At 36.4% G+C, this 22,398-nt stretch overlaps 2 protein-coding genes across 43 annotated transcripts in view; one reads left to right on the top strand and one right to left on the bottom strand.

The window, feature by feature from the left end:
- cast (calpastatin) overlaps positions 1-15,858 on the top strand; it is a 50,237-nt gene extending 34,379 nt beyond the window's left edge. For 38 of the 41 annotated variants that reach the window (XM_058416229.1, XM_058416214.1, XM_058416233.1 and 35 more), the window contains 25 exons: positions 297-362; positions 1,480-1,551; positions 1,754-1,798; positions 1,892-1,933; positions 4,978-5,082; positions 5,208-5,324; positions 6,198-6,308; positions 6,477-6,548; positions 6,643-6,708; positions 7,685-7,789; positions 7,887-8,006; positions 8,097-8,207; positions 9,080-9,178; positions 9,492-9,596; positions 9,735-9,854; positions 9,944-10,054; positions 10,609-10,710; positions 10,802-10,906; positions 11,000-11,092; positions 11,183-11,221; positions 12,069-12,191; positions 12,281-12,367; positions 12,565-12,597; positions 14,453-14,567; positions 14,642-15,858. In XM_058416229.1, the coding sequence (XP_058272212.1) occupies positions 297-362; positions 1,480-1,551; positions 1,754-1,798; positions 1,892-1,933; positions 4,978-5,082; positions 5,208-5,324; positions 6,198-6,308; positions 6,477-6,548; positions 6,643-6,708; positions 7,685-7,789; positions 7,887-8,006; positions 8,097-8,207; positions 9,080-9,178; positions 9,492-9,596; positions 9,735-9,854; positions 9,944-10,054; positions 10,609-10,710; positions 10,802-10,906; positions 11,000-11,092; positions 11,183-11,221; positions 12,069-12,191; positions 12,281-12,367; positions 12,565-12,597; positions 14,453-14,554 (2,151 nt within the window). In that variant the 3' untranslated portion in view covers positions 14,555-14,567; positions 14,642-15,858. The remainder of the gene's footprint in view (positions 1-296; positions 363-1,479; positions 1,552-1,753; positions 1,799-1,891; positions 1,934-4,977; positions 5,083-5,207; positions 5,325-6,197; positions 6,309-6,476; positions 6,549-6,642; positions 6,709-7,684; positions 7,790-7,886; positions 8,007-8,096; positions 8,208-9,079; positions 9,179-9,491; positions 9,597-9,734; positions 9,855-9,943; positions 10,055-10,608; positions 10,711-10,801; positions 10,907-10,999; positions 11,093-11,182; positions 11,222-12,068; positions 12,192-12,280; positions 12,368-12,564; positions 12,598-14,452; positions 14,568-14,641) is intronic. The other 3 variants (XM_058416201.1, XM_058416200.1, XM_058416207.1) reach the window with 3 other exon arrangements.
- Positions 15,859-16,209: 351 nt separating this feature from the next.
- Positions 16,210-20,717, bottom strand: cd8a (CD8a molecule). Of its 2 annotated transcripts, XR_009207187.1 has the most exons (7): positions 20,522-20,717; positions 19,733-20,035; positions 18,949-19,038; positions 18,444-18,563; positions 17,702-17,762; positions 16,591-16,630; positions 16,210-16,495 (listed from the first exon to the last, which is right to left on the bottom strand). XR_009207187.1 is itself a non-coding variant. In XM_058414877.1 (6 exons), the coding sequence occupies exons 1-6, from the start codon at positions 20,559-20,561 to the stop codon at positions 16,441-16,443; spliced, it is 648 nt and encodes a 215-aa protein (XP_058270860.1). In that variant the 5' UTR covers positions 20,562-20,716; the 3' UTR covers positions 16,216-16,440. The 2 variants fall into 2 exon arrangements, 1 of the variants encoding a protein (XP_058270860.1); XM_058414877.1 differs by lacking the exon at positions 17,702-17,762 and having other exon boundaries at positions 16,216-16,495; positions 20,522-20,716.
- Positions 20,718-22,398: the final 1,681 nt, after the last annotated feature.

The following is a 22,398-nucleotide window of genomic DNA, read 5'->3' as shown; positions in this document are numbered from 1 at the left end:
GCAAGATAGGGCTTTACTTGCAGGAAAGCCTTCACAGGGGGGTTAAAATAATCTCTCCCCTGCAGCTCAAGCCAATCGCTGGAGTCTGTGAACTCATGGGTGTGCAAAAAGAGTCAAATAACCCTTAGACTATTTTTTCTAAGAGTGTTTGATCAGAGGGATTTTTTTCTATATAATACCAAGGGTTCTTCAATAGGCTCATGTAATCATCAACACACATAACCATCTCATTAACATATGCTAATCAACCTTGGTTTCTGATTTTAAATGGATTTCTTTCTTTCTTTTTCCTGCAGAAACACGAAACTGTGGCTGCTGCCGACACCCGTAAAAACTACGCCCCTCCTCCGACTGCTCAAAAAGTAAGAGAAAAACATCAGCAATTTTTTAATTTCATATGTAAATATTTGGCAACGTTTTTGTACATTTTGTGCCGTATGAATTTATCCTGTGTTTGCTCTATGATAATGAAAGTTTTGGATGTTTCATCACATTTAGTTTTAGCTGAGTGCCTATAAAACAGTGCAGCCACCTTACAAAAACAAAAAGAAAGGAAATTAGAAATAGATGTTTTATTCCATCTATAATCTAAAGTATGTAACATTAAAAAACGTTTTAACAGCAGCTCTATTCAGCTTCAAGTCATATCACAGGGGTTTATATTAATCTGCTCTATTATAGACACTCTGTATAAACAGATTTCGTTTTAAACTTTGTTGATGTGTGCAAGTTTTCTGTAAGGAGATTTCAGGAAGGAGTCTCCAGTCTCAGTTCTTTGTATCTGTAAGATACAAAGTCAGGAAACAAAGGGGATGTGATAGCTTAGAGGTTAAGGTGTTGGACTACTGATAGGAAGGTTGTAAGTTTGAATCCAGTCACCAAGCTGCCAACTCTGGGCCCCTGAGCAAGGCCCTTAACTCTCAATTCTCAGTTGTATACAGTAAATAGAGATAAATTGTAAGTCCCTTTAGATAAGGGTTCTGCAAAATGCCAGAAATGTAATGTAAATGTAATAATAATTTAAAAAATAAATACAATAAAAATTCTAGAAACAAACATATAAGCAAAATAAATGTCACGATCCCTTTAGAACTGATGATTTTGTGCTTTCCAGCTTCTCTTTTGAGAAAAATGTACAGTATATGAAATACAGCACATGATATTACACAATCAATATTGTATAGCCCTAATGTTGCGTAGTTTGGAAACCTGAGCTTGTAAACGAAAAATCAGAATTGAAAAAGATTCAGTTCAGAACACTGGATTGAGTCCGGTTCATCCATCTGACTTATTTTTCTTTAAACATTTTTTTAAACATGCTTTTCCGGAATGTTCTGAACTCGATAACAGGCTTCAGTGTCTTTCAACAGTCTAAATCAATGTGCGTTGAGGCTCGGATTCGGATCCATGTTTGCTGTATGTATCCGTATAACCTCATGGAACACATTATCTGAGTCCCTATGACGAATTAATTTGCAGAAACAAGACGTTTCAGTGCCGTCAAGTCTGTCTCCTGCTCCACCTGCTGACAAGAAACCAAAGATAGAGAAAGTGAGGATCAGGAAATGTCGACATACGTAGTAATGCTCTGCAAGTTCTGCTTATGGGTGTATTGCATGTGCACCTTTTACGCCACATTGCAGCATGCAGCTGAAATGATTTTATATATATATATATATGTGTGTGTGTATGTATATATTTATATAAATGAGTATAAATTTATATAACATGAATTAATATGTTCTTTCATCAGCCCGCTGCGAGTGCAGCAGCTCAGGACGTCAAACCGAAGACTGAGGTAGGAGGGGAGACGTGTTACTGATGTGCTCAGTGTTAAATATATACATGTAAAAGCTGAATGTAAAAATAAAATGTTCATGTTTTTCCACAGGAAAAAAAGGTTTCTGCAGATAAACTGAAGCAAGGCCCTAAGGTAAACATTAAATATTTTTCCAAATTTTTTTGCCTTCAGGTTTGTGTGTTTTCTGTGCTTTTGGAGTGTATCACCATCAGAAATCTGAAAGTTTCCAAGCAACATTTATATAATACATCCTGAGACATAAAATGCTAACCAAAAAAAAACTTAAATAAAATCCTAAAAAGAAAATTATTCTACATTGAAACAAATAAATAATTAAGAAATGAAAAATATTCCATCACAGCAAAATGAACCAAAACATACATATATGGTTGCTCACGTCACAATTTTAGCTTTGTTGCTAGGCAACCGAGTATTCGAGTATACCTCGTTCTGCGCTTCATGATTTCAGCTAGCTGATGTTCACAGAAATTAGCCTGCTATGCTACCTTAGCTCTAAACTACCTTATATCTCATTTTTTCACAAAAGAGCAATAGAGGGTTAAGGGCCTTGCTCAGGGGCCCAGCAGTGGCAGCTTGGTGGGCCTGGGATTTGAACTCGCAACCTTCTGTGTCCAACACCTTAACCACTACGCTACCACGTTCCTAAACTAACGCTAGTCTGAAGCTACAGAGACAGAATCAAACTTTTTTGAATACACAACCCTTATCGCAGGGGTTTAGGTATTTTTCTTAAACACTCTGCTTTGTCTGGCTCATGTCATACATGCACCATGCGTAAGCCGGCTAGCTCGCTAATGTTAGCTGCTTTACGTCTGTTAATGCGTCCTTTCGGCCCGATTTTACAAAGTCGGCTGTTCAGATTTTCCAACAAACAAAAACAAAAAAACGAGGGGCGTGAAGGTGATATAGTAAGCAGCATTTGTTGGTGATAATTATTTGGTTTCCTGGTGTGTCAGAGGTGTGGCGCTTTTCAAGTCAAGATCAGAGCAGTGTTCAGAAATACACAGTACAGCAAACACATGTTTATAAAACCAGTATATTTTTTTAATCAGGGTTACATGCAGCATCCAGTATTCAAGTCCCTGTGAAAGTTCTTAGCTAGTTAATTCGAAGGAGGCGTGGTGACACGGGGTTATTTCGGGTGGAGATACGCCGGTGTAATTCTCTCAGCTTGTTGTCCTTTGTGAGGTTTATATGAAGGAGTTAAAGCTTGAAGCAGGAGTGTTATTGTTTCTTGTTGTGTGGAATGTTGGGAGGAGTCGAGGAGTGCAAACACACCTCACCTGCTGAAAACCTGGAACAGCTGGTTTCTGATCACACACACACACACCTACACACATACACATACACACACAGATACACATGCACATATATACTCACTTACACACAGGTATACACACACACACATCTACACACACATGCATACAGCACATGGTATTGCAGTACTTAAGAGTATAACATCTAGCAGTAACGCTAAATAGTCAAATGTGTAATAAACATTGTTAATAAATAATAAAGCACAAAAGTATAGTAATAAATCTGTAATAAACTCTAGACAATTTCCTCATACACAAACAGATTGCATCAGTTTAAAAGTGCTCTTGCCTCAGAAATCAGTTTTCAGTGCATTTTCACATAAACAGAAACACACACACACACACACACACGTGCTGCCCAATACACACACTGTTGAATCCCTTACAGTAACACTATACAGTATGTAGGTGCTGATTCAAGACTTTGTGTGTTAATTCATCTTAAGAGAATTGAGCAGCTTTTCTCACGTCACTGACTAGTTTTACTGTAGAGATTTGGAAAGAATGTTCTCTTGGAAAGAATGTTTCCTTTGAAACCAAAGTTTTGGGAAATAAACTAAGGTATGCGTTACACACATCTTCTAAGAACAGCTTCTTTATTCAGCTCTGTTATTATCAGAAGCTAACCTGCCCAGTCAAACCTCACATTCACACACACACACACACACTCACTCACTCTCTCTCTCTCTCTCTCTCTCACACACACACACACTCTCTCTCTCTCTCTCTCTCTCTCTCTCTCACACACACACACACACACACACACTGTTTCTAGGTTGGTGGGGCATATTAACCTGACTCTACAGCTCCACTTTCTGTATTATAGAAGAATTTTCTTTCACTGATGATAGTTTTAGCTGCAGGGTTTTTATGAATGCCCTCATTCTGATATACACTATATTGCCAAAAGTTTTGCGACACCCCTCCAAATCATTGAATTCAGGTGTTTTTTTTTCAGGGGTTGGGCTCGGCCCCTTAGTTCCAGTGAAAGGAACTCTTAATGCTTCAGCTTCATACCAAGACATTTTGGAAAATTTCATTTTGGGAATGGGGATGACCCCTTCCTGTTCCAACATGACTGCACACCAGTGCACAAAGCAAGGTCCATAAAGACATGGACGAGTGAGTTTGGTGTGGAGGAACTTGACTGTCCTGCACCTCAACCTGATAGAACACCTTTGGGATGAATTAGAGCGGAGACTGTGAGCCAGACCTTCTCATCCAACATCAGTGCCTGACCTCACAAATGTGCTTCTAGAGGAATGGTCAGAAATTCCCATAAACACACTCCAAAACCTTGTGGAAAGCCTTTCCAGAAGAGTTGATAGCTGTTATAGCAGCAAACGGCGGGACAACTCCATATTACATTCATGTGTATGGAAAGGCAGACGTCCCAAAACTTTTGGCAATATAGTGTATTATTGTTTCTATTATTAAAGACTTGCTTGTTCGATGCTCACCGTGAACCAATTAAAAAAAAGTGTCAATTATATGGTGAGACACATGTGGAGGGAGTCACAGTGTCAATAACCGAGACAGAAAAGTCTTCAGTACTTTCACAGTTTGTGTTTTCTGGTTTCTTGATGACATGATAAGCTACGTTTTGTAACATTAACTTCAAATATGGAAATTCAATTGGCTTTAGATTTGCTGTCTTGATAAGACGAATGAAATATTTTTGGACTTGTTTTTTTTAAAAAAAGAAAGAAAAACAGTATAAATTTGGATGGTAAAACTGGAAGTAACTATTAAATTTACCCCGATTTAGCTGAGCTGCAGTTATTTACTCATTGTTGTTGGTCAGATGTTTATCCATGTTTCTCTTGTGTGTTTCCTCAGGCAGATCCCACGTTTCTAGACCCTTTTGACGCTCTAAGCGGCACTTTACCTGAAGCAAAACCAGTTCCCGAGTCCCCAAAACTCAGACCTGAGGAAATTGTCGATGTAATGACTAAAAATATATAAATGAGTTTATTATATTTCATCACTCTTTTTGTAAACAACCATGCTTTTAATGATCAGGAGTGACCGGGTAATCAGTTAATGCTGTGTGTATTGTGTGTATTCAGGAGAAGAAGGCGAAATCAGAGAAAGGTGTGCTTGTGGGTGAGAGAGATGACACGCTGCCGCCCGAATACAGGCACTTGCTGGAGAAAGACGTCAAGCAGCCTCCTCCACCACAACAGGTGTCTGATTTAGTTCGTATCTAATCAGGGTTTAATTCATCCAGGTTATTGGAATAAGTTTAGTAGAGGAACAGCCAAGGAATCTGGATGTGTCCTAGAATTAGAATTTAGAGTCCTTAGAATTCATCGGTGGAAATTAAGAATATGTGTCAAGATTATAACAGAAGTCAAGTCATAATTTCATACTCTGCAATAAAAATTATTATTGAATTAGTTATTTCTTAGTGAGGTTGTGGAAGTAAGGTAATTCTGGACCACTCCACTGAGGACATTTCAGAACATTTTCTCATCAGTTTCTTTTTGTATTTATTTTACATATACACCAATCAGGCATAACATTATGACCACCTGCCTAAGATTGTGTTGGTCCCCCTTTTGCTGCCAAAACAGCCCTCCACTAGATCCCTGAAGGTGTGCAGTGCTATCTGGCACCAGGATCTTAGCAGCAGATCCTTTAAGTCCTGTAAGTTTCACCCGACCTCACAACTTACAGGACTTAAAGGATACTTACCGGACCCAAAGGATACTTACAGGACTTAAAGGATACTTTTGATTGATACTAGATAGATAGAGACCTGTATTTGGATTTCTTTTTTCTTTTTAGAGTGTAGAAACACCCTCTGTATCATAATGCTCAGAATTTCTGTAATAATACTCATATTCATTCACATTTCTCTTTGGACTTGAGTATAAAAAATTGATCTATATTGCTTTAATAGTATAATGTAACTGATGGGAAATGACATTTGTATATTATTCATGAGGTCCTGGGCTTTGTTATAACAATCAGTTTATTATAATGAGCATTATAATACTCTGATCCTCCTTATGAATCCATTCTGAGGTACTTGGTGTATATATTGTTCTCTCCAGCCCTCCATGGGAACGACTGAGGCTCTGGATATCTTGTCTGGAGATTTCACTGACGCCAGTGTAGCACCTTCTGTCCACAGCCCTGCTCCTCCTAAAGCCCAAGCCAAGCAGGTAAGAACATTACCTTGCACAAGAAGAGTAAAATTTAACCCAGCAAAGTGTTTTCTTCTAAGAAAATGAACTTTGAATAAATAAATAAATGAGTTGGCCATGAAGTTCATTCTAGGTATAATTTAATATTCTACCAATAACCTACACTCTGTTTTTTGGTTCTTGCAGCCTAAAGTGGAGGATCTTTCAGCTTTAGAAGCCCTGTCAGGTGATTTTGTGGCTCCTTCCAAAGGCAAACAGGTATTTCACACTGATATAAGTTTGAGTTATATCGCCATGACCAGTAGATTGGTCAGCACCTTGTAGTGATATATATTTCTCGTTCTTTCTGTAGGTCTGTTCTGGTGCACCTTCTGTCCCAACATCAGCTACTAAATGCACACCATCCGAATCTGAACAGGTATAATAAGTCCCGAAACTACACTATATTTAGTTAAATCAGCGGTTAGACTGATTTCAATGGAAACAAAGGTTTATAACAAAGGAGAATAATGAGGAAAATCTTTGCTTCTGTTAGCGATACTTTTTCTTCATGCTAGCTTTAAGTCAGTTTGTAGACTTAAGACAGTTTGTAGTCTTGTGAGCCAAGATGGCAGGACTGTGGTTTCTTTTTGAGATTCTGGCACTAATAAAAAGTCAAATCTCTGAATTATTTTAAAATGGTTAACTCTTTGTCCCTTCTAAAGTAAATGCTATTTGGCCCAAAATATAGTATGTGATTATCGGATGTGTCTAATCTGTATGTTTTTTAGCGTTACACTGCCCTCTACTGGTAAATCAAGGGCATTTCTCCACTCGATTTATCTCTTTCTTTTATTTTAATGAGAGACTGAATCTTTGTATAATAATAACGATGTATAATATATCTGCCATTATAAAGTGGAATTATTTTACTACAATTGTAAAGCACCTCAATAAAACTAAATAAATCCTGGGGCCTTGTACCTGCATGCTAACACAGCTGACTAGCCTAGCTAATATTCATAATAATTCCTTGGCTGGCTAAATTAAATACATTTACTTGTTATATTATAGTTTGTAGTAAGTTTAGTTTTTTTTAATTGCCGATAAACTTCTAATTGTGTCTACTTGTGACAAATGAAATCTTGTTTATTAGCATTTAGTTAGTCGGCCAGGTATAGCAGCAGGGTATGGTGTTTGCTAGGCTAGTATTTTGTTAGGTGTTAGAAGCAATTTATTTTGCTGTAAGAGTACAGGTTTATGAGTACTTAAAATAATTAAAATCAGAATTTGTTTATTAGTAACTTCTCAGTGCCATTTTAGGATGATCAACATTGCCATTTTCTATTCTGTCCACATGTCCATTTCACTTTCCATTAGCTCTTCACTAAAAGGTGTGTCTCTGTTTTCCTCAGATTGACCCCATGGCTCTGGATGCTCTGGACATTCTGGGAGACACGTTACCTAAAGCAAAACCCGTTCCCGAGTCCCCGAAACTGCGACCTGAGGATATAGTCGATGTATTTAACATCTCATTATTTATGCCTGGAACTTTATTTTCACCTGTACGTTCATGCAAAGAAGGATCCACTAACATTTATGTTTGCGTTTGTTTAGGAGGATAAGCTAAAAGCAGAGAAAGGTGTGCGTGTGGGTGAGAGAGACGACACACTCCCTCCAGAGTACAGATTCCCTAAGACAGACCCCAAAACACAGCCTCCACCACCAAAGAAAGAGGTAGCGCATCATTCTAGTCTGCAAATCCTAGACTGTGGTGTTTTATTAGTGAGAAAATCTGTTTACTTACACATTATTTTTTTCTAACAGCCATCCCTGGACCCTAATGATGCTCTGGATATCCTTTCTGGAGATTTCACCAGTCCAGCAGCGGCTCCTGTAGTCCAGGCCTGTCTTCCTCCTTCGGCTCCTCCAGCAGGAGTGAGTATCATTATTACATGTGTAAATTACAATCAGCGAGTGTGTTACAGAAACACATGCTGACTGGAGATTTTGACACCAGTGTGGTATATTAAAAAAAAATGTATTAAGCATTTATGGAAGTAGACTCCAGTTTCCGAGATTTCCACCAAAGGAAAGTCTTCAGGATAGAGGACATTGTGCATACTCGTTTCTCACTAGCTGATATATTATTTCTTTGGTCATAATCTGAACTAGAGAGAGAGAGAGAGAGAGAGAGAGAGAGAGATTTCTAAGTAAGATGTTTCATGGACGTTCTACAGCTCTAAATGTGTAAAAAGCATGAGGTGTCTTTTAATAATGATTTAGAATTGTTGGCAAATTGCTGATGTGAAATAGAGGAACAACTCAACTCAGGACATGGTGTTATCAGATCATATTTCACTTCAGAGCGGTAACAGTAACTCTAGTAATCTCACTGCATCATGACATCATAGTTGATTGTTTTCCTATGACTGCGCCCCCTGTTACTGAACACCTTCTGACCAATCAGAGGCAGGGAAACATCATGGGGGTTTGACAGGAAATAAAAGACAAACAAGATTCTTTTGTCTTTCACTGATTGGTATTGATGACAGTCATCGAACAGGGACATTTTGCTATGAGGTTATCTAAAAGAAAATGAACTAAATGCCGAATTTGAGAAGAAATCCGACTGGTGATCATTTAGACTTTGTTATTATTGTTATCAGTTTACTTACGTATATTTCTGTAGATACCTTGGAATTGAAAGAAAATACTAATATCCTTTACTGCAGGTTCGTTATGCTATCTGAACATAATATACAGATAAAAATTCTCAAATAACAAACGAACCATTTCTCTTTCATTAGAGCTCAACAGACTTTGATCTTGAGGAACTTGCCGGTGATTTTGTGGCTCCCACAAGTGCATCTAAAGTCTGTTCTTCTGCTGCTGCCACTGGCGAACAGGTAAATGTAGCTTCATCACTGTCTGTCTCACAATTTGTTGTTGTAAGTTGTCTCAAGTTCAGTGGTACAGCGTCAGCCGTGGACACACTCTCAGACACTGCAGTGAACTTTTGTCCTGCAGTGCTTGAGCCAATATGTGATGAAAACCATTTTATACATGGGTAGTAAACCTAATTATAATTACAAGTGATTTCATACTAACTTCTCATTGCCACGTTAGCTTGTTATAAAAAAAACCAACAACTCTGCTCTTATAATCACTTCAGTTTTATTTAGCTCTGCGTTAAAAAAGTGAATCTCTGTGAATTTCCAGGCAGACTCCATGTCTCTGGATGCTCTCGACGCCCTGGGAGGCACACTTCCTGAAGCAAAACCGGTTCCTATGTCCCCGATACTCAGACCTGAGGAAATCGTTCATGTACTGAATATCTCATTTCGATTTCTTTTATAACATGTATATCATTTACATATAGTTATATTGAATGGAAATTAATTCTAACCTGTAAATCATTGTGGAAAGAAGGATCCACTAACATTTATGTTTGCGTTTGTTTAGGAGGATAAGCTAAAAGCAGAGAAAGGTGTGCGTGTGGGTGAGAGAGACGACACACTCCCTCCAGAGTACAGATTCCCTAAGACAGACCCCAAAACACAGCCTCCACCACCAAAGAAAGAGGTAGCATATCATTCTAGTCTGGAAAACCTAAAATGTGGTGTTTTATTAGTGCGAAAAGCTGTTTAATTACACATTATTTTTTCTAACAGCCATCCCTGGATCCTAATGAAGCTCTGGATATGCTTTCTGGAGATTTCACCAGCTCAGCAGCGCCTCCTGTAGTCCAGGCCTGTCTTCCTCCTTCGGCTCCTCCAGCAACAGTGAGTCTTTAAAAGCACTTTGGTTGGAGAAATGTGATAAATGTGATGTGGCCTGAAGTGAAGCAGAGTAAATGTTAATGCCTGGAAGCTGATTTCCCGTATAACATCTTGCATGTTTTTATTTATTAAAGAACGGTCATTTTCAGTCACTTATATACCGTATGTTGTGAAACATCTGCAAAACAAGTTCCTGTTGTCGCTAATATTATTAATATTATTTTTCCATGCACATCATAAGATAATGAAAGAAAATAACAGGAGATGTTTAGATGTAGGCATGAAGTCATGCGATGAGGTCATGACATTTTGATAGAAGATAGAAGGAAAAAAAGCAAGTTGAATTTGTGCTGTCTCAAAAAAAATGTGTTATTTTTAATATAAATTCCTTAATGGATTTGTTGCCAGACATCATATGTTTAGAAAGGAATCTGTTTATCCATCTAAATACCTTAGAGGATATATCAATCAAAATCTGTGTAACTTATGACATACAGTTTATTCTGAAGCTGCATTAAGCTCTTCTGTTACTAAAGCAGTGCTTTCTCTTTCATCAGAGCTCAGGAGACTTTGACCTCGAGGATCTTGATTTCGTGGCTCCCACGAGCGCGTCTAAAGTCTGTTCTGCTTCTTCAGCTCCCACTACTACAGACAGACAGGTACATTTTTCTCTTTCGCACACTTACACACACACACACAGTGTTAGTATAGACACAGCCACTGACTCTAGCACCGTTATGCTCCTTTAAGCTGTCAGAAGGCAGCTCATCAGCCATGGACGCTCTCTCAGACACTCTGAAGGACATTCGTCCGGCACCTGAGCCAGCACCAGTGTCTCCTAAAGATATCGTTAAGGTAAACAAACCAACAGTAAATAAGGATATCAGCATTGTAAACGTTTATTCTGAGGTTGATCGGTTGCTTGTCGTCTCCCTGTGATATGCTCAGGAGAAGGAGGCGGTGGAGGAGAGGGTGAGCAAACCTGGTGAGAGAGACGACTCACTTCCTCCTGAGTATCGGCCCACAGAAGCAGATAAGAAGGTACTGACCGGTCCTGCACTCTTACTTATCATCAAATTCTGTGTGATTATCACTCATTCATTCTTTCTTTTTTTTTTTTTTTTATTAAAGGCTGCAGCAGAAGCCAAAGCCAAAGCAGCAGCTAAGAAGGTAATTTATTAAATACATTTATATCCAATACGTTTTTATAAAGTTTTCACTTTGCTGCTGTCACTGAGAAAATTGGTTATGACTTCTATTATTGTTAAAATTCCTCTTTAATCACTTTGCTTGAGCATTCTTATAATTTTTTTTTTTTTTCAGAATTTATAGTTGTAAAAAAAATTGTGGATAAAGAATGTATTTTAAAAAACTGAAAAAAAATAAAATAAATAACCTCTAAAACCTCTAAAAAAAAAAAAACCCCACAAACAAATGTCCTGTTTCCTGCAACAAGGCAGTCATTTAGAAGAAAAATAATTTAGTTTAATAATTCTGTTTATTTTTACTCTGAACATTGCGGTCTGGTTCAGTTATTCATTTACATGTGCACTACATATTTTCCGAACAAAACCTCTCGTCACCTTCACCCTCTAACACCGCACCGTGCACACAGACTTTTTTAATCCGATTAAGAAAATAGTCGGATCAAGTGTTCACATGGCTAATTTTTGGGTTGATTTCTACCTTTCAGTCCAATCATTCCGAATAAGCTCAGTCTGATCGATTGAGGTGTTTACATGAAGTATTTTCAATTCAATCAAGCTATCAATCTGATTATTAACTGATTATTTGGTTTGAAAAAAATATATATGAATAAATATTTGTAAAATGTTTTGTTGAATAAAACACAATTCATATTCAAAGTTCATATCAGATCTGAACTAACTTGTCTATCTCTTTAACATCTTCCTTCATTACTCACAGCCGCCAGTCAATAAAGACAAAGCCCTTGACGCTCTGTCCAGTGATCTTCTAACTTTTCTATTTCTTTAACATCTTCCTTTATTACTCACAGCCCTCAATCGATGAAGACAAAGCCCTTGATGCTCTGTCCAGTGACTTTGTTTCTGGTGTACCTGAGACTCCACCTGCACTTCAGTGTCGGGCTCCTCCTGTAAACACCTCCTCCAGCAAGACGGTACCTCAACATGAATCTGCATTTAATCAATTAACATTAACTAAAAAAAGGCAACCTAATGTCCATCCTATTTAATGTTTGACTACCAGGGATCAGGTCCAGTAATGGACCAACTGGCAGCTTCGCTGCTACCAGAAGGTTTCCCTACCAAGAAACAAAGCGACAGCAAACCGAAGGTGATTTTATGTTTGAGACTTTACGAATACACAGATGCGGCTTTATAAATACGTCATAAATAAGTCCTGGATCCATGAGACGGCGATAAATCTTTCTTATAGTTTTTTCACAATGTCATAAGTTAACACACCCTCCTCTTCCACACAGATCCTTTTAGTTCATACTAGTTTATTTAGGGAACTCTGTCTGGTTTCAGGGTAAGGGTAGAAAGTCAAAATCTTCATCAAAGGTAGGTTATGATTGAACTGTATTATATAAGCACCTAATATTATACATGCGCTGAAACTTTATTTCACGCTCATCGAAAAATAATTGCACGGAATATTATGCATGAACTTCACGCTTTCGGCAGATCTTCACATCAGCTGCACTCTTTTAATGCCCAGTTTATTTTTCCTTTTTTAAATTTCCTTAGAAATGAGTCACAGTGATAACTTGAGATAACACAACTTAGCTATTATGCAGTGTGCTGGACGCAGCTATTAATGTAATTTAGCTTATTACTGTGTGATGCCTCTGTCCACATGACCAGGCCAGAGTCTTTTCACTAATGTAATGAAAAATGTGAATTTAGAAAGACTTTCTGCTGTTACACACGTGGACAAAATTGTTGGTACCCTTCCATTAAAGAAAGAAGAACCCACAATGGTCACTGAAATAACTTGAAACTGACAAAAGTAATAATAAATTAAAATTGACTGAAAATCGAAAAATCAGACATTGCTGGTTCAACTGGCCTGGACAAAAATGATGGCACCCCTAGAAAAGATGGAAAATAATTTGACCTTGGGTACGTGTCCTGTAATTCGCATCACAGGTTTCGTTAAACTTGTAATCTGCCTGAAAAGTAGTCACTGTGCTGTATAAATAGTCTGAATGCCCCAGAGATATGATCCTGCTAAGCATTCAGTTAAAGATGGAGTTTACTTTAAAACATGAGATTTCTATATGTAAAGGATGGGTTTACTTCCGGACCATTTTATTAAAATTCCCCGACTATACCTTTAATATAATGTGGAATGATTTTGGAGTCATAATTCTATTTTTTGGTAGACAATATTTATTTCGCTTTTGACCCGTTTCTCAGTCCCTTCAGGATTTCATGGAGTTTTCTTTTATCGATTGTTGCGGCCAGAGTTTTTAGTGCTTTTTTGACCAAAACTGCTCAAACAGGTGAAACTATAAACACAGGATTTTTCTTTTAAACTCCTACCAGTGAAGACACATATACACTACCAGTCAAAAGTTTGGACACACCTTTTAATTCAGTGTTTTTTGTTTAGGGATTTATTTTCTACATTCTAGAACAATACTGGAGATTTCAAAACTATGAAATAACTCACATGGACTTCAGTAATCCATATGTAATGACAACAAAAAACAGTCAGTTGTTATTTTAAGACACGAAGGTCAGGTGTTCTGGAATAGTTCTTGCAAGAACAGTATCGTCAAGTGCATTTGCAAAACCCATCAAGCACCATGATGAAACTGGCTCACATGAAGACCATCCCAGTAAAGCAAGACCAAAACTTGGAGAAGTTCATTTAGAGTTACCAGCCTCAGAAATCACCAAGTAACAGCACCTCAGATTAGAGACATTATGAAGGCTTTACAGAGCATCAGTAGCAGATATATCTCAATATCGACATTATTGTGTATTTTGGCCGCCTTCAGCATTGTTTTACAATGTAGAAAGAAATAAACATCAGGAAACACCATGGGATTAGAAGGTGTGTCCAAACGTTTGACTGGTAGTATATATATAATTACTTTCTGTGATAGCTTTACTCATGTTCCACACAGTCGAAGAGGGCTTTGTCTCAGTTCGTGTTGTGGTGACGTCACACGAAGCGTCTCGGCCCAAATCTACGGAAATTTTGCTTTCATTTTGAAAAAAATTTCCATACAAATATTGTGCATTGATTTCCGTGAAATCCTGGAGGGACTGCTGTCTGCGTTATTTTACACATTGCACTGCTGCCATATGATGCAGTTTTGGCTGCCTGCATGAATGAGAAGGTGTACAGTTGATCCTATTAAAACAGTCACGGAGCATACATTCATAACTCTTTCGTCTTCCTCAGAAAAGCGCAGCCGCTGATGCCCCAGCCATGGAACCCCCCCCCGCCGCGCCAAGCAAGGATGTAGTGCCCTCGTCCACTACAAAGAAAGGCGGGAAGAGCTAGACGTCACACACTAGTAAGCCTCTGACCTAAACATCATATCAAAAAATAATTCAAGCTGCATATCACTTATTCTGTCCTGGGTTTCAGGTGGCTGCCAACACGAAGCGATAAAGAGACGCCAATCCAAGAAGCTGCTCGAAAGAATACCTACATATTATGTGTTGTAATGGTAGAAAGGTGTACAGAACTTTAATTGCATAAATACACATCCGACACAGAAAACACCAGCATTAAATGTAAAATTGCAGAACTGATCCTGGCTCAGCGCATGCATGATGATGATGATGATTATTATAAGAAAAAAGCAGAAACTACTCCCAGATAACCCCCAGCATGAATCCGTGAGCACAATGCTGATTTGGATTTAAAGCAAATGGGCAATTAATTTTTCCTTTTCGGGTCGATGGAAGGACGTTGATGTGCCTTATTTGCTGTTACAGTTCAACATCTCTTTAAAGAATTAGGTATAGTGTAATGCATGATATATATTTTTTTTTATTTTATTTTTTCCATTTGGGGGAATTTCTTTATAGTAATGTGTTATATTGCCACTCACTTATAGACACTAGTGTACAGCACTTCCACTTTGGTTTACTAGTTTACAGTATAGAGGAAAGGAGTGTAGAGTACGTATGATGGCTGTTGTATTTCTGTGATTATATATATTATTTTGAAATGATGCTCGTGCGAAAGGGCTTTCCTGTGTATATGTCTCTAGCCAGGTTGGTTGTCTCGTTTTTTTTTTGTTTGGTTTTTATTTTTCACTTAGATCCAAAGCATACATAAAGCAGGAGGTCTGAAAGCGATTACCGGCAAGCATCACAAGACGTAACCTTCCTTTAAGTGCTATGTGAAGCTGTTCTGTGGTTCAGCGTATGATTCATACGATGTAACGCCACTCGAACCTGTCCTGTAGATGCACTACTGCTTGAGTAGGATGTGGCAGACCAAGTATGAATTTTTGTTTCGTTTATTCTCATCTTCATCCAAACTAACAGCGCTTGCACTAGTACCGTAGTGTGTGCTACATTCACATGACCATAAGGCACCCTTTCTCCTTTTTATTTTTTATTTTTTAAATAAACATACAGCTTTAGTCTTGATAAGTCTACTATAACCGTGCGCTCTTGTTTTAGTTTTGGTTCACTGTGTCTTCCTGTTGTGGTGATCTCACAATACTGTGCCTTCCTGCTGAAGTGCAATCTCATTTTTAACCCAGGGACAGAGATATGGAGGAGGGATTTTTTGTTTTTTTGTTTTTCTGGATAAGTAATAAAAAAAAAAAAAAGAGATAAAATTTTCAATATGTCTGGTGAGTCTTTCTTAAATGGTGAAGTCCTGTAATTCTAGGTTTATTATTCATGTTGATATTCATATTCACTAAACTTCAGCAACACTAATAAGGTGAAGTATAGATTTTTAAAAGCAGTTGTTATATTAGATTGAGGCTAAAATCTGGTCTAATTTCAGCCTCAATCAATTATTATTATTATTATTATTTTATTACTATTATTTATTTATTTATTATTATTATTATTATTATTATTATTATTATTATTATTATTATTATTATCAAGGTTTACAGAATTTTTTTTTTTTTACAAAGAAGGGAAAAAAGCAATTATTAAGCAAAAATTTAAAAGTACAAAGTTTATTTAAAAAAAAAACAACATCTATCATACATCTATTAAAATTATCTACAAAACATTTCCAAACAGAGCATATGATTTAACACATCAAACAGATACTACTACAGAAATAATGTGATCAGAAGTAAATCTGGGATATACGTATATATATATCACAAAATAAGTATGACTTTTTCTTTTTAAAAAAATGTATTTGAAATGAAATGTTCAGCAATAGTTTTCTTGGCCACTGATAGGCTAATAGTCTGCAGGATTGGGTAGAGTTTTGTGGCCCGCTGGTCTGCTTCGGGGACTGCAAATATGAAGGGAAGAGAAGTTGAAATTCATCGTATACATACAGTATACAGTAAGGAAAAGGAAAAAAAAAATTGTATTTAAACTGCTTACTGTCTTTTGTAATGATGAGGGCATCGTCTTGTTCTTATACCTTGAGGAGATTAGAGAAAGTGTTTTTATCTCAATTTAATGTGCGGTTAAAAAATCGTTATTTCTCAAATCAGCTGAAACTCGTTAAAATGTAAAAACAGATCCTTAAATTTGAGATAGATAGATAGATAGATAGATAGATAGATAGATAGATAGATAGATAGATAGATAGATAGATAGATAGATAGATAGACAGACAGACAGACAGAGAGACAGACACATAGATCGACAGACAGACACGTAGATAGGCAGACAGACAGACAGACAGACAGATAGATAGATAGATAGATAGATAGATAGATGTGATTGAGAGAGTGGTAGAAAATTATTGATTGAACCATTGATTGATTGATTGATTGATTGATTGATTGAGTGACTGTTTGATTGATTGACAGATAGATAGAGTGGGGTCCAAATGCCTGAGACCACATTGAAAAACTGGGATTTTTTTTTATTTATTTAAAACTGCATATAAACAAAATATTTTACAATTTAAAACAAACAAAAAAAAAAAGAATGTGCAACATCTGGAATACTCAATATATTTAAAATCTTGCAGAATTTCTAAGTCTAAGAAAGTCTATTTCTAAGTTCTAATTTCTTAAATGTATTCACTGCTTTGTACAAAACAACCAATTCTCCAGGAGTCTAATCTCTTCTACTAAAGCGCGCGCTCATCCAACACGCCCTTGGGTTTGATCTAACATGGGGGATAAGGTTCTGCACTAAATTTTCAATCTTGTGTAAATATTTCTCGAAAGGTTTTACTTTTCACTTATGGTGCTGCTGGAAATATCATTTGTAATGAAAATATTTGTGGTAAATTGAAACAGAAGCATTTTCACTAGTGCTCTCAGACTCAGACTTTCACCTCATGACAGAGACATGAGATAGATAGATAGATAGATAGATAGATAGATAGATAGATAGATAGATAGATAGATAGATAGATAGATAGATAGATAGATAGATAGATAGATAGATAGATAGATAGATAGATAGATAGATAGATAGATAGATAGATAGATAGAATGCTGATTTATATTTGAGCTTTTCGGTCACGGTAACTCACACCACAGCCAATCAGAGGGTCTCATTGAGAAGTGTTAAACCTGGGGCTGTTTTTATTTTCTCTGTTAAGGAAGTGAAATCAAGTGTTTTATGACAGTTTTATGAGTCAAAGAAAACACTCTATAAAGAATTAGTAACTAATGTGTAACTAAGTTGTAACACCCGGTTTAAGGTTTTTTTTAAAAAATTTGGTGGGGAAATAAAAGTGAAAAACACTTTACAGTGACACCACATGAATAATTAACAACCATGTACTAAGATGGTCTTTATTCACGCTTGAAGTCGTGAGACTCGCGTCGTAGTTAAGGATAGCTCGTTCTTTGGGGATTAGTACATCCTTAACTCATCATTATAGTTTGAGTTTAAGTGAGTATTACTTTAGGTATTAGTGTGGGATTATTCACACACTGTTTTTGTAACGTCTCACCAAAATTTGTTCTTTTTTGTAATACCGAAAAAAAAGAGTTTCCTGTAATAGTCTATATTTTCTGAACTTCTGTTCTGTCCGTTGTGTCCATCACTCCAAAGTCAAATGCTTTTTATTTTTATTTTTTTCTGGGTAAGTATAAGAAAAGAAATTAATAAATTGTAAATAAAGCGCAAAATGTATGCTGGCTTTTATATACCATGAGATTTTGTGGCTTAAAAATGTGACTATGAAATGGTGCATCGATTCTAGTGATGGTGATAGCGATGATGATGATGATGATTATGATGATAGTGATTATGATGATGATGCTTACGATTGCAGTAAACGATGGTGATGACCAGAATCAGGAGCAGTATTCCACAGCCAGCAACCAAAGGAATGAGGATGTACTGCTCACAAGCCAAAAGCACATCTATATTTCCAGTCTTTTTCCCTGATAAATATATATTAAAAAAAAGTGTAAAATGTGAGTGGAGGTAAAAGTGAAATCTTTTCACACAGTAGCTTCATTTCTCCTCGCTGGTGTTTGCATACATCTTACTTAGGATTTGAAATCTGTGAACATCTTGTGTCTTTGAGCGTTTGAGGCGGTTTAATGAAGCTCGCATGTCAGATATTGAAATGAAAATGATCTAAACCTTTGAGATTCTTCACCGCCAAAGTAAGTGTAAACTTTTCTAATCTTTTTTGTAGGAAATTCTGTACAGAAGTGTATAATACAAAATATGAATTACAGATAATAACTAAAACAGCAACTACAATAATAATAATAATAATAATAATAATAATAATAATAATAATAACAATAATAATAATACCTTTGGTATTCTGTGGGCATGTCACTGCAGCAGTTGTCTTGGTGGTCACTGGCTGAACTGTTGTTATTTTCGGTTTAGCTGTTGACTGGACTGAAACGACAATAAGAGGTGAGACCTGTTATATATATATATATATATATATGTAATATATATTCTTTTTTACATGCTATTCAGTTCATTTTTATTCATTTTTATTACATCAACTAGCTAGGAAGTCCACTGCAGCTTCTTCCTGTATTCATATATACATCCCAATAGACATTTTTTGAGATTAAACTGTTCTTTTGTCCGAAAAAAGGATTGGACTTACTGTGAGTTTAAGGTTCATAATGCATATTTGAGCTTAGATGCACTGTAGCCTGTAGCCTAGTAATACAACAACTAAATGTTATATATGTACATATATAAAATATATGAATTAAAGTGTAGAGCGCTCGGCATTGTAAGTTGACTAAAATTGCTGAAAAATGCGGTTTGGTTTGATCAGCTGCCAAAACCTGACCTAGTTAAACAGAAAAATTTCACTTCCTAAATTACTTCATCGTTATAAAACATATCCGTTAAATAATTAGAAAGTCTTAATTATTTATGAATCACTCACTAACTCTGGAAAATAGCATCCGTACAAGATTGTCTTGTAGTTCGTTCATCTCTGGTTGTGTTTTGGTATCTGGTATATATACATATAGCTGACCAAACCAAGGCCAAGCTGACCTCTATGGTGTATGAATGGAGTATGAACGTTATAAGGCGCTTATTAGCTGTGCAGATGTTAATAACCCACCTTTCTCTCCGCGCAGTTTGACCATGGTGCCGAACTTCAGCACGTTATTGTTGAGGGACACGCAGCTGTAATAGCCACTGTCCGTCTCCTGCTGAAAATTCTTCACTTCCAGAGAGTTCTCTTTCATTGTAAATTTATTCTCGTCAGCTGATGTGCCTTTTTTCTTACTCTTGCTGTAGGTCCCAATGTACTCAAAGCCGTTTCCTCTCATCCGAAGCCAAAAGATTGAGGCTGTATGTTCCCCGGAGCAAGAGATGGACCCAGATTGATTCTCATTTAAAATCTCCTCATCACTTTCAACACCTGAATACGTGAAATGAAATCGATTAGCCACCAATCTCAATAACAAGAGAAAATCATTCACATGTAGACATACATATTTTAGGAAGAGGTGGTTTAAAAAAAAAGGAAGAAGAAACGTGTCTTGAGAATGAGGATGTTTCCAATCGAAAATGAACACATTTCTACTACCATTGAGAAGTTCAGCAAGTAGGAATAATATATAAACATTATAAAATTTATACGTAGATTTATTTATTTAAATTATTATTATTATTTATTTATTAAAAATCACTTTTGTATAAAGGTTGAAAAAGGATAAAACGGTTAAAATTTGGTTAGAAAATGATAAGAATCCAAAAACCAAAACAAAAAATAATTCGAATAAGCATCGCGTTTACATTCAGCTGTAAAGTAATGCTCACTTGTAACGTTCAATTCTGTTTATATCAGTTTAATAACCTCTTAGAACTCTAATAAAAAAAAAGAAAAGAAAACCGCATTTCTTACCTTGAAATACAAATAAAAGAAAAATCAGAATCGGAGTCATTTTCTTGTTTGTTTGTTTGTTTTGTCTGATTTCGCGCTCAGGTATGTTTTATTCTCAGTTAATCCCAGCAGCTAGAAAATGAAGTGTGAAGAAGAAGCGATGCATGACCTCGATCATCTCTCCTCCCTGTTTCTAATTCTCATTTCTCTTTCACTCTCTGCTCTTCACACTTTGTTAGAAACAAAGAAAGATCTGTCAAAAAAAAAAAGAAAAAGAAAAAGAAAAAAAGTCTGACATGGTCTAAAAACAAAAGAAACGTTAATGGATTTTTTTTTTTTTATCTTATTGGGTATTACAGAGAACATGTTTTTAAAACTTACACAATTTTAGCATTTTTGATCACATCCAAATTTTCACACGTGAATAATCTCATTTTTTTTGTTTGTTTATTTCATGTTAAATATTTATACAATCCTGTTTTGCATGATATCCTTTATTTGCACCTGATAACTTTAAAAGAATAATAATAATAATAAATAAAAATTAAATAGCTGGTGGGTTTTTTTTTTATTAAAAGTGATTTTTCCCGCATTTGTTTATTTTGAAGATAGTTTATAAGGTGTGATATAATTCTGTCACAACAAGTAAACAATATGAAAATAACTGAGTTCAGCTGTAGAATTTCAGGGCACAGCACTGTGATAGGAACGGTTTTATGCTTTTTACCCACATCACAGTGATCACAAGCGCAGCATTTGTAAACAGATGTACAATAAAAAGTTTGGTGAATGTATATATATATATATATATATATATATATATATATATATATATATATATATATATATAGGCTGATACATGATTCTTAAACCTTAAACACTGCTGAAAGACACAAACATTCATACAATCCCATTAACCCCGGATTTCCCTGCTTACAATCTAAAGTATTTATTAGAAATCTGTTTATTAGAACATCTCTCTCTCTCTCTCTCTCTCTCTCTCTGTGTGTGTGTGTGTGTGTGTGTGAGAGAGAGAGGGGGCTTATAAAAGTGGATCACATACAACGGAAATTGGATAAATGCTTCTTGTAATCTTTTATACATGCATGTTGCAGCAGGGGTGCAGCAGAACCATGCACCAGCCCGAGGGTCTTGCAGAGCGCGTGTCTCACCCAAGCCCACCAATCAGAAGCCGAGCTGAGACCCTGTCAAAAACCGCAGGCACTTTATACGCACCAGATTCTAAACATCATCTATCTTCACTACAGCCATTGTTCATTGTTTATTGTTTCAGCGGTTTCTGGGCCTGTCTGTATTATATTAAACACAGAAAAATCCATATATATTTTATATTATAAATCCAGATGGATTATGTGAGCATAGTTTGTACATTTTTTGCAAAAAATTGTCAGTAAAAAAATGAACAGATTAAAACAAGTCGAGTTTTAAGAGTCAGTTGCTTACTTCATTGTCAAGGCCAGTGAAAGAGCAATTACCACCTGATCATAAAAACAGGGGCAAAATAAATGTCATAACTATCTAGAAAGTAAAGCAAAATATACCCAAAGTATATCACTTCAAATAATAGACCAGAAAAAAAAGAAGTAAAAATCAACCTATAGAAAATCCATTAGATTAAAATCAGTTAATTACATACAAACCACACAGAGACACTCGGACATCAAGCGGAAAGCTTTCCCAGAACAGCTGATATTATTACATTTACATTTCTGCCATTTGCCAGACACCCTCATCCGGAGCAACTTACAATTTTATATCATTTTATATAAACTGAGCAATTGAGGGTTTAAGGGCCTTGCTCAGGGGCCCAGCATTGGCAGCTTGGTGGACCTGGGATTCAAACTCACAACCTTCTGATCAGTAAGTCTAACGCCTTA

This window comes from Hemibagrus wyckioides, linkage group LG18, assembly GCF_019097595.1.
Source record: "Hemibagrus wyckioides isolate EC202008001 linkage group LG18, SWU_Hwy_1.0, whole genome shotgun sequence".
Classification (NCBI taxonomy): domain Eukaryota; kingdom Metazoa; phylum Chordata; class Actinopteri; order Siluriformes; family Bagridae; genus Hemibagrus; species Hemibagrus wyckioides.
Note: the sequence above shows the minus strand (reverse complement) of the source record. Positions and strands in the feature narration are given on the sequence as shown.

What these genes read in the sequence shown, in the direction of transcription:
- cd8a (XM_058414877.1), bottom strand. Translation starts at nt 20,561, where the DNA reads ATGACTCCGATTCTGATTTTTCTTTTATTTGTATTTCAAG. An exon ending in TCTTTTATTTGTATTTCAAG is followed by an intron (nt 20,036 to 20,521) that starts GTAAGAAATGCG and finishes TCACGTATTCAG; the next exon opens with GTGTTGAAAGTGATGAGGAG. An exon ending in ATGCCCACAGAATACCAAAG is followed by an intron (nt 18,564 to 18,948) that starts GTATTATTATTA and finishes TATATTTATCAG; the next exon opens with GGAAAAAGACTGGAAATATA.